General features: G+C 42.2%; 1 protein-coding gene across 6 annotated transcripts in view; it reads right to left on the bottom strand.

Moving 5' to 3' along the window:
• The window catches only part of PUM1 (pumilio RNA binding family member 1), a 191264-nt gene that overhangs the window by 86880 nt on the left and 92295 nt on the right, over positions 1-12089 (bottom strand). For all 6 annotated transcript variants that reach the window (XM_030217567.1, XM_030217569.1, XM_030217570.1 and 3 more), the window contains one exon: positions 10479-10572. In XM_030217567.1, coding sequence (XP_030073427.1) covers positions 10479-10572 — 94 coding nt within the window. The remainder of the gene's footprint in view (positions 1-10478; positions 10573-12089) is intronic.

Here is a 12089-nt window from a genome sequence, read left to right as displayed (position 1 = left end):
CACCTTCTGTAGTCAGCACCTGAAACAGGCTAAAGCCGCAACCTGAACTACTAGAGAACCCAATGCCAATAGTTTCTGAAGACCTGCCTGGAGAAATGTTAGGATGTGCGCAATCTGAACAGAGAAGGGAGAACATCCAGGCTCAGAACATCAGCCCTTGAACGTCCCCCCACACCCTCACATAGCCATAGATGTAGAGTTCCTGAGCCTAAAAGCAAGATAGCAATGACCAAAATCAGAATAAGGTTTTTGTTTTAATCAAGCCCTTTCAATGGCCATAAGATCAAAGGGACATGGATCCTCCGTGAGCACGGGACCTTGCTTTGGTAGGCCGTGTATCTGCAGAAGATAGATGAACCCCTTCCAGCAGTCGAATCAGATTTGAGCACCTTGTCATCTCAACTGAGTCCTTTCAATGGCTATGCCGTATGACCAAAGGGGCATGAATCCTCCATGAGCACCGGGCCTTGCTTCAGTAGGCCAGTTACCTGCAGGGGATGGAGAGGATCCCCGTCCAGCAGTCAAATCAGGTCCGCATTCTGGGGCCAATCCATAACTATGAGAATTATTCAACCCCAGTGCAATGCAATTCTTTTCAACACACAGCCTACAATGGGCCAAGAAGGGAACACATACAGTAGATATGTCTCCAGCCTGGGCTATAGTAAGGAATTGATCCCAGTTATTTCTGAAGGCTGAAGAACACGAGCACTTTGGCATTCCTTTTAGTCACCATCAAGTGAAGAAGAACCCCATTGGTCCACTATCAGCTGAAAACCCTGCCTGGATAGTTCCTATTTTCACGGGTCCAAAGAGTGCCTGCTGAGAAAGTCCACCTCTACATTCAATGATGAAGTGATGTGAGCAGCAGACAAGCAGAGACGATTTCTCTCCACCAAACTCATTAGGGGAGGCCACCACCAGCATCACTGGTCATCTGTTGGTCCCGCCTTGCTTACTGATATAAGCCACCACCATCACACTGTCGGAGACAACTCTGAAAGGGAGTGAAATCGCATAAAGGCATTCCGCACTGCCCTGTTCCTCGACAGCCAAAGACATACTGTGGGTCGTAACCTGTAAAATCTCAAATAGCATCCACCAAGTAGGCCAACCCCACTTCCAGCTGGGTATTATGGTGCCCGTCTTCTGTTGCAGACTGTTGATGCTTCTTCAGGCATGCTGTTGCCATGGATGAGCTGCACACTCTCGCTTGAAGGCCAAAAGAGGCCTCTTCAAAGGCGTGCGTTTCCGTGCGTCTTCTAGCTTCCTATCCTGTAAGTCATTTAGGGCAATGCCCCCCTTCCAACAGAAACGTGGTTGTCTTTGTCACCGCCGTAACAAAAGAGTCCACCCTGGGAAGCTGCAGTTTATCTTTCCCCTCTAGAACCAACAGTAGAGGTGAGCCATTGCTCTTTCCTCTTTAAGCCCATTCTGTTGTAACCAAGTCTTGTAAGACTTTCCCTATGCATCCAGACATTCAACAGGGTTGTCCAAACCTTGGTCCTCGAGGGCCTCAATCCAGGTAGTTTTTCAGGATTTCCCAATGAATATGAATGAGAATTTGCATGCACTGCCTCCACTGTATGCACATAGATCTCATGGATATTCATTGGGGAAATCCTGAAAACCTGACCTGGTGAGGGAAGAGGTTAGACACACCTGTCTTAGAAGGACAACTAAGCCCAATCATGATTTATGAAGATCAAACTTCTGACGCCAAAGCAGAAAGCATCTCAATGGAAAGAACTGCATACACATCAGAAATAAGAGTATTGAGCCCCTCTCTATGAAACAACCTCAGTATTTTCAGGTTATCTCCTCCTAAGGAGGTAACTCTCTCTCCTCTAATACCTCCTTTAACAATGACTACTCTGAATAGACCGAAGGCACATCAGGTAAGGAGGAAGAAGCAGAAATAGACCTCCAGGAATGGACAGATGATGTTAAATCTCTTAGGAGCTGGAGGGGCAGTGGGGTGAGAAACTTAAGAACCTTGCAGCAACCGACACTCCCTACTTCAGTAAATAGGCCTGTTGTAAGAGCAATATAAACACCGGAGAAAAAGATCCAGAAGCAGCTGAATGCTCTGTCGGATCCTGAAGTTGTAAAATGGTGACTGTGCTCTGTTCATGAACAGAGGCTGTTCCTCACTGCCAGTCGGCCCTGAAAAAATGGCTTCCATTCCCATGCTCTCCTACATCAAACTGCGCATCGGCCCTGCCAGAGAGCCCAAAGTCCCTAGCATATTCAGATGCTATGCCAAATCCAAAGAAGTGCTGCCACCAATCATTTCTCCCATGTCCCGTGGGACTCCCAGCTTGCACACTGCAATACCCCAACACCAGCCCGTGGGTCCCACAGTGGGAAAACCACTTAACTACCTCCACAGCAGAAGCTATTCACCATGACTAGCACAAGCACAGCACAACGCATTCCCAACTGGTCAGTCAGGATCCTTCCCCAAGTAGAACTTGCAGACCTCCAAGCAGTTCCGTGACAAACTTTAGACCGACTTACCACAGCCATCTGTACTTCCCAAGCCTTACCCCAGATGAAAAAGAATTAGGACCCACGCTCTTCAATATACCTTTTTCCTCTTTTTTTTTTTCTTTAAGGTTATTATGCTGGAAAAGGAGAGCTCAACAGGAGAGGTGAAGGGAAGAAAGAAGCAAATTCATGGGGCACCAGAGACCTCCAGATATGACTCTGCAGACTCAAGCCACCTGCAAAACTCAAATGGGGACCAGCTGACCAAATGGACCAGGAGCAAATCACTTAGAACCAGAGGCTAAAAAGTGTGCCCAACCACCTGGTGGAGATAGAAAATACTGAGGAGCTGGAGTGGATGCCAAGAGAGATAAGTCTCAACACAGTTTTCAGTTCTCTATCTCCACCTGCTGGTTGATGAACACAACATAAGAACATAAGCTGAATGGTGGGAAGCTAAGTAATTGAAAATTCTCTCGTAGCAACATGTAAAGACACGGTAAACACATTTCTCCACATAGTGTACATCAAAAAGATTGGAAACTAAACATTGAATAAAACTAGTGAATGGACACAAAAATCTTCAATTGCCTTGTCATTCTGTGGTAGTTTAATCAGCCATAAAAAGATACAGAAGTTCAAAGACTTACTAGTACTCCCCTTGGGAAAGATCCACAACTACCTGATATGATAGTTAAGAAAATAAAATAGGATGCTAAATTCAGGAATAGCTGCATGTTAATTCTGAACGATCCAGTTTCTAGATATCATAGAAAAACTTCAAGATTCTTCACCTTTCAAATCTAAAAGAAGTGTCTGGGTCAAACCTGTCAGCAATTCAAGAGTGAAATGAATGCACCAAATACCTCATGACATGATACAGTACCAAAAGGACCAGCCATAGCAATAGCGACGAGGAATGGCATGGCTATAGGCTTCCAGTCTCGGTGAAGATATACATGAACAAATAACAGTGCTCCTTGTACAGGAGAGAATTTCTCTGGAGAAAAAAAGGTAAGGAGATATTTCCTCAATCAATGATAATTGCTTGTTCAACTCCAGTCATTAGCAGTAGAGAATACTGAGAAATACACTTCTTCCCAAATATCACAATATCATACTTAAAGACGACCCTATTATCAATATAAAAGGCACCAACCATACCATTTATCCTTACATGACCTCCACAGAACTACCAGAAAACACAAAGAAGAAAACAAACAAACACAAAAAAATACAAGTCAACAAACCAACAGCAGGCTAAGCCTGCACCTAGTTTTGACTACATCAAATCCTCAATATATCTCTGGAAAAGAGGCTGTTATTTTCCAGAAAATTGCAAGTATATAACAGACAGGTGGATAATCAGAGAATACAGATTATACCCCAAGTCACTGCGTCCAAACAGAAGGCCAACCTTCTGTCTACCTTCTCTGAACCAAAATCTAATTCTGCAGTAGAAGATCAGTGCACCACTTGTAGCAAATGTCATAGAAATACCACCATAATGCAAACAAAATCAAGTATTTTACTTCAAATGCTTCCAAATGCTGGAGGTGTTTGGTCAATACTACATCTTTGAGAACTGAACAAGTACATAAAAACAGAAAAGCACGAGATTAATTACCTAGTCATTATTGTACCTCTTGTACAAAAGGACAACTGCTTAAAAACCTTACATTTGAAGCATGGCTACACACATATTCCCATATATCCAAAACACAAGTAATATTAGCACTTTGGACTTCCTGAAACGATATTAATACAAGGTAATGCTGTTCCTTGTTCAGTCTCTCCTCAGTCCAACAGGTATTCACAAACAGTGTAACAGGTACAGCAGAACACCTACACAAGGACAAAATATTTGTTTCTCCTTCTTCAGACAGCTGGCTAATAGGAATCAGAACAAAAATCCAGAACTTCCTTCAGCAGGGCAGTGCAGATGCTCACAGATCTGGGATTTCTCATAAATGAATCAAAATTAATGCTCACCCCTATTCAGTTTATAGGAGTGATAATTCATACATCAACGATCACAATCTTTTTACCTCAACTGAGAGCAGGCGTAACAGTAAACCTGGTTCTCAAGTTATTCTCTAGGAGGCATCAGTGAGACATATTACAGAAACTGAAAGGCCACATGGTTTTGACTGTGCATGTGGTACCATTAGCTTGGTGGTTACATATGAGAGAAGAAGTGTGTCACCTGAAATTCCAGTGGAACCAGCATGCTCAGTCTTTCTCTCATCAAGTGTCACTAACTAAATCTTTCAAGAAAGCAATACATTGGTAGAAAAATTCTCCAATCTTAAAGGGAAAATATATGCATTCCCCCCAGCCTCACTTGGTATTGAACAAACATGGGGGCAGAGCTCATTAAGAATAACTTTGGATGCAAGGGTCCTGGACACTGATGTGTATATGTAGCCTTGTTTCTATTAATCAGTTTGAAATATTTGCTTTGTCCTTTAAGCATTTCCAGACTCAGTAGCCAATTTTGTTCTACATTAAATGGCAATGTTTTATGTTAACAAACAAGGAGGGATGGACTGCCATTGTCTAGCCAAGAAGCACAGAAGATATGGAAGTTAGATCTCCTTAAGAATACCTTTATGTACCTTCATACATGCCTTAAGAACAAATGCAGTTGGCCGGCTGCCTTACCAGAAATTGGATCCTAAAACGTGGTCCTTAAACCTCAAGGTAGTCCATAATCTATTCCATAGGTGGGGATATTCATAAATGGATCTGATTGCAACCAATCAAAATAAAAAAAATGCCAAGCTTTCTGTTCCCATCACCTTCGTCAAGCACAGATAGTACCAAATGTATTCACAATTTCCTAGAAAGGAAAACTTATTTATGCTCATTCACCAATCCTACTCAACTTCTTTACCATCCAGAAGATACCCAGAGACTAAGCACATCTGATATTAATCATTCTATATTGGCTGAGGTAGAAATGCTTCTTGTGTTTAACGAAGATCACTGAAGAACTGTCAACAATGCTTCCATGTATGCCAAATTTTGATACAGCAAGGAGGAAAAATTAGTTCATCCAAGTCTTCACTAACTGGCACCATTAGCTTGGATGTTGAAGGCTGCATGACAGGCCACCTTCCTGGGTGGGATATCTTACTGGCTTCTAGGAAAGATTCCAGTATAAGTTTAAATGGAGGAGCAGCAAACATAGGACAAACCCATTGCAATGCTCGATATCCATCCTACTTTAATACCTACAACTTACCCAATTTTGGCCTTAGCATATCTCCATTGTGAGGTCATTTTAGTACAACTGAAGCACATCACAATATGATCAACAAACGTTCCCTTATGAAAGGCTTGTTAAAATGAAGCCATTTAACAAAAACCCACCCTGGTGTGGGACCTAAATCTAGTACTTCATCACTGACAACCACCTTTTTGGTTTTTAATTCTACCTACACCAAAGTTCACTTAGAACACTTGGTTCCAGATAACTAACTTCAGCATGCAGAATCAAGGAGCTGTATTTATTTATTTGTTACATTTGTACCCCACATTTTCCCACCCATTTGCAGGCTCAATGTGGCTTACATAGCGCCGTGGGGCAAAGCCTCCTCCGGTTAAGAAAACACATACAGAGTGATGTTGTTAGATGAAATAGATATGTACAGACAATTAGGAAGCATAGAGAGGAAGGTTATGTAAAGTTCATAGCACGTTTGGGTCTATTTGAGTTGTTGGATCCAGGTATTTAAGTTGGATCATTAGGATATGCCTTTTCAAACAGGAAAGTCTTTAGTGATTTCTGGAAGTTGAGGTGGTCGTACATAGTTTTCGCAGCCTTTGGGAGTGCATTCCAGAGTTGTGTACTTATATATGAGAAGCTGGATCCATGAACTGATTTGTATTTGAATCCTTTGCAAATAGGGTGGCGGAGATTTAAAAAAAAGAACGTGATGATCTGATTGAGTTTCTGGTTGGTAAGTCTATGAGGTAAGACATATATCCTGGGGCATCACCATATATAATTTTATGAACCAGGGTACAAATTTTAAAAGTAATACGTTCTCTGGTAGCCAATGTAATTTTTCACGAAGGGGTGTGGCCCTGTCGAATCGCGGTCTTCCAAATACAAGTCTAGCTGCCGTATTTTGAGCAGTTTGAAGCGTCTTTATAAGATTTTCTTTGCACCCAGCATAAATTCCGTTAGAGTAGTCGGCATGGCTGAGGACCATTGATTTTATCAGATTGCAAAATATTGCCCTCGGGAAGAACGTTTTCAACTCTTTTAAGTTTCCACATTGAGTGGAACATTTTCTTGATTGTGGAATTAACTTGGCTCTCAAATGTAAGGTTCCTGTCAATAATAACACCGAGGATTTTCAAATTATCTGAAATAGGAAGAGTGTAGTCTGAGGTGATTAGGTTTGAGGGAATGTTTGAGTTGTAGCGGGATGAGAGGATGAGGCAATGAGTTTTATCTGCATTTAGTTTGAGCTTGAATGCATTTGCCCATGACTTCATGGTATGCAAGCCGAGGTTAATTTCGTTGGTGATTTCTGACAAATCACGTTTGAAGGGGATGAATATTGTAACATCGTCAGATGAAGGGGTTGAGGCCCTGTATGCATTCCAAATTCTATATGCAAATTCTGGAAAATCAATACTACTGAAGACTCATCTGAAATTTCTACCAAAATAGCCTTAGATTTTTGCATTAATCAACAGTGTTACTAGTATTTTATCTGCCACCTTATACCAACAAGCAGAAACAGATTCCACATCTCAGAAGTACTCCAGATTTATTGTAGATTACTCATTCAACAGACAGATCTTTGCAACTCTGCTTTTCGCCCTAAAAGGAAGAATGCTCTAGTCAATAAAAGGACCTTATCCTGATGCATTTCAAAGACTGTATTATTCATTTGTTATTGTAGAGAAAGCATGCTCTGAGCTGCAGCAACAAAAAAAAGCACAACTTCTGAGATCGTCAAAGGACACCTGCATAACGGCCACAGGGTCCTTGATACACATCTTCAAACACTACTGTCGTGATCATGTGTCAAATTCATACAATGCCTTTGGTCAAGCAGTACTTTAGGATATATCTTTATAACACTTCAACAGCCCTCATTCACTGAAATGAATTGAGTTGCAGAGCAACAGAACTAGAATTGGATGGCATCTGCAAACCTCAGCTGACCATCACTGTGGCTATATGGTAAGTACCTCACTCTCTATGGAGAAAAAGCTACATACTTGTAATGGATGTTCTCCATGGACAGCAAGTTCCTACAGCCACACATTCCCACCCCACCTGACCCAAGATGAAACATGCTATGGAAAGAGATGGCATCTGTCACAAAAGCAGGAGAACAGAACACCTTCACAGCTCTGGAACACTTTTGCAGGTTTTCTGAGCTTAGGGAAGACAATCTAGACTCCACTTCAATGACATCACCATCAGTGTGGCTGTAGGATCCTTCTGTCCATGGACAACAACCATTACAGGTATGCAATTTTGTTTTATTTAAACTAGCTGAGTTCACCTTGGTCAAAAGCAAAGCAGGGAAAAGCCAGTTACTTGCTTACAAAATTGTTTTCCAAAAGTAAGAATTGTAAAAGTAAGGCTTGTAAAAAGAGTGTGCAGAAGACACTGGGGTACAACAACTAAACTGGAGACACAGGAGGAAGGTTTAAGGATTTCCAAGCTGAAACTAGTAGAGCTCCTATGTCACATTTCAAATTGAACTCAATATGAACTCCTGAGATGTCACAGAAACCTTAAGATGTACAAAACTTGGGATGTTAATGCTTGAAAGTATCTCAAGGTATCCATACTCAAGATTTTTCTGCACCAAAGGTGGCAGACTGTTCTCACAAAGCCAAAAGAGCAGAAGCAAAGAGGCTCCCAAAATACACCAAGGTGAGCAAAAAAGCTTAAAAAGGCAAAGTTTATGTCAGAAGATGCCAATGTATGTATGAGATACCTAAACACTCAAGGCATTAAAAGAGCCTTTGAGGTATCAGAACATTCTCAAGGCACTGAAGCGCCCATGAGCTACGCCATGCCAAAGAACTCAAGGCACAAAATAGTTAGTGAGTCGCTAAGCATTACAAAGGCATTAAAGACGCAAGTACTGGAATCGTACTGAGATACTGAGGCACTGACATGAAGTATCCATACAAAAAAATCCAAGAGCTTCAAGATAGTGAAGCAACATATGGTAGAACCACAACATTAAGGCACTTTCAAGTGCACAGAATTAAACTTACAAGAGACCAATGACATGAGGCTATAACTGCAGAGCTACCCTAAAGGGAAGAACACCCAAGGCACCTAGCAGTCTCCAGACACAAACACTCTAAAGCTGTTGCTAAGAAGAAAGGCTCAAAATATAGAGGTACTACTCTGAAACTATCAAAATATTCAAAGCATAAATGTGCTCTGATGCCTGGAGTGCACATTCAATACAGTAAGTAGAATCAAAACCACGGACAAGTTAATTTATGAAGACTCGCTCTGAGATGATTTGTGCTACAAAGAAGTCGAATTTCTCTCTTTCTCCAAGTAAATTGAGAGAGAATAGAGGATTCTAACTGCCTATTTGCCCTGGAAGAAATGTGAGAGAGCAATGTATCCATTTTAGCTGAAGAGGGAAAGGGAACAGCACATGTAAAACGCTCAATGAGAGAAAGACAGACTGAATAAGCCACATTTACGCACTATAAAAATAATCCATTACCCCGTCTCAGCTGCTGGCTCTGAAGGCCGCACAGCATGTGTAGTCAGCATGCCTTACCCCATGGCAGACGCAAGCAGGCCTGCCTAACCGCCCCAGACTACCTTGGGGGTGCCTAGAGGAAACTTCCCTACTTAGTACCTCAGTATTAGCTCCTGACAAAGGGAATGAAGCTAGCCAGGCCAAATGATTTTTTTTTTTTTTGTATGTGTGCTGCCAAAGTGAGCACTTTTGGAAAGCCTGGAAACTGCAGAGGGAGCTTGTGGGGAATACACCCAATCAGGGTGAACAGGCAAGAGAGGTGGAAGGATGGGGACCCAAACTCCTCGGGCAAGGCCCCATAGGACCAAACCAAAGTCTCACACAGTGACACTAAGAAGTGTAACTAGGGGCTGCGGAGCCAAGCTCCGAGCTCAATCAGATACGGTCCTGTAACTGTGATCAGGGAGCGGCTGTTAACACCCACTGGTTCAGAACAGTGGTGGTGATGCTAAGAAAGGAATTTTTGTAAGACTGTAGTAAGGGGAGAGAGCACTGCTGCCATACTGATATGAGTTCCTGACATCACTGTATCTATATGGCCTATAGCAGGACCTCTGAAACTCTAAATGTTTTTCTTCCTGTGACAACAGTAATCCAATAGCTACTGATATTAAGGGCCAAAGAAAACAGCAAGAGGTATTTTAATACATCATGCCTTTGTTCACTTGGCACTGGAAGCCCTCTTATTCAGCTGTATCTGGAAACGGAATCTATAAGTAAGAAACTATCATAATTTTATTGGTTTTGTTGATTGTCATCAAACTTTCATGAACTGTGCTCTAGCTTGGATTTGTGAACCGCTCCGCTGTGCCCTTTTCCCCCATCCAGATGACATACAAGAGATCTCTTAAAGTAAAGGTTTTTTTTTTAAGTGCCGTAAACAGAATGATTTCAAACAACAAATTAAGCAAATATGACCTGAATGAGAATAGGAGCAAACCTTTACTCAACCTGTCATAATTCCAAAGTGATCACTCACAGTGCTCCCTGAAATATTAAGACATATGGAGCACTTTGTGGGACATTTGGTCTCAGTAATGATATTAATATTCCTACAGCCCTAACCGCAACGGCATACTGACAGAGAAGGCAACAGTGGTGCAAGGATAGAGACTCTACAAAACAACCCAATGCTGCTGTCAATTTTTCCAAGACTATTTGTTAGTTGTGTGGAAATGACACAGTGGCACACAATAAAAGTATATCTGAAGGTCTCACCTATGTGAGGTTGATGGGCTGCTGCCAATGCATACTGCTGCTGCTGTGCTGCTGTCAGCTGCTGAACTGCCAGAGCATTCGGTCTTTGGAACAACTGCAAAACAAAATGTACATCACTGCACTTGCAGACTCTTTTCCATACTAGTTTTCATAGCACTTCTCTTTCCAACAGTTAAACATTTGGTATGAATTTTAAGTTGTTGGCTGGCAAAGTCAAATGAGCTGTTAACCAAGCACTGGGAAACAGTTACCTGCCCAAAGTCACACAGTATTTACAGCAGACAAGTGCACTGAACTCGTGTCAGGACATCTCCTGAATCAAAGTTTCACTGCTCTAGCCAGTAGGGTGCTCCTCATCCCAGCACAACACTGGAATTAGGACATGACTCGAGTAAAGGCAAAATGAAACAGGCAAGATTTTTCGAATGTCATCTTAAATCGATTAGTAATTTTATTGGTAGGAAGACTGAACAAACACGATTTTTACTCCAGACAATGCAAAATGCTCCTTTCAAAAACTCAAAAAGCTTCTCCAATTGAGCCATCATTTTTTTTTGTTACATTTGTACCCCGTGCTTTCCCACTCATGGCAGGCTCTATGCGGCAGGCAATAGAGGGTTAAGTGACTTGCCCAGAGTTCACAAGGAGCTGCCTGTGCCGGGAATCGAACTCAGTTCCCCAGGACCAAAGTCCACCACCCTAACCACTAGGCCACTCCTCCACTCCACATGAATTATCCAGGGTACCCATACACTGAACACTATCAGCACCAAACATACTAATGTGTAGTACTATGCAGTATGTATTACAAGTCCCACTATGTAAAATAGGAACAACATACCACATGCTGCAACACGGTACTGCACATTATAGCAGGCTGTACATCAATGAAGTTATTTTTTTTTTTTAATAATTTTGGGGTGTCTAGCCCACCTTTCCAAAAAGTGCTCAAGGCAATTTACATCAGACCTTGATAAATTTGCTTGCATTTAGAAGCCAGCTGCTAAAACCTCCCCATCCCACTGAAACGAGTAGGGGTGAATGGGAAAGATCTTTTCTGTTGTCTACCACACCTCCTTTAGGAGCTAATTTACTATGCTATGAAATGCCCTTCCCCTTCAGGCTTAAGAGCTTCCTTGACGGCCTCTCCTTCTAGGTTTTTGGGGCAGGTGACCTGGAGGCTACCAATTTGAGCATTTTTGTCCTCCCTTATCTTCCTTTTCTCTGCCTTTCATCTTATTAGGTGTCGTTCCTTTCTTTTCTTTCGTATTAGTTCTGTAAATCGTTTTGATATCCTGCAATTGAAAGGTGGTATATCAATGTCCAACAAGCTTTCTTCCCATTCTTTGTCCAAGGGAAAAGAAAGCTTAGTAAATCAAACCCTTAATGCAATCCTGCAGACCACTGAAACTACAGGACCATCAGCGCCCCCCACCCCGACTGCACCCAGTCTCTCTGCTCCCACCCTCATCCTCTCATCACACAGTCCTGCACTTCCTCTCATTCTTTTAGCCCATTCCTGCCCCCCACTCTCCCCCCATCCCACCATCTCTCTCCTCCTTTAAATCAGCCACTCCAAATAATCCTCCCCACCAAGCAGCAAAGAGAATT

This window comes from Microcaecilia unicolor, chromosome 11, assembly GCF_901765095.1.
Source record: "Microcaecilia unicolor chromosome 11, aMicUni1.1, whole genome shotgun sequence".
In the NCBI taxonomy this organism is placed as follows: domain Eukaryota; kingdom Metazoa; phylum Chordata; class Amphibia; order Gymnophiona; family Siphonopidae; genus Microcaecilia; species Microcaecilia unicolor.
The sequence above is the reverse complement of the archived record's forward strand: the minus strand, read 5'-3'. Positions and strand labels throughout refer to the sequence as shown.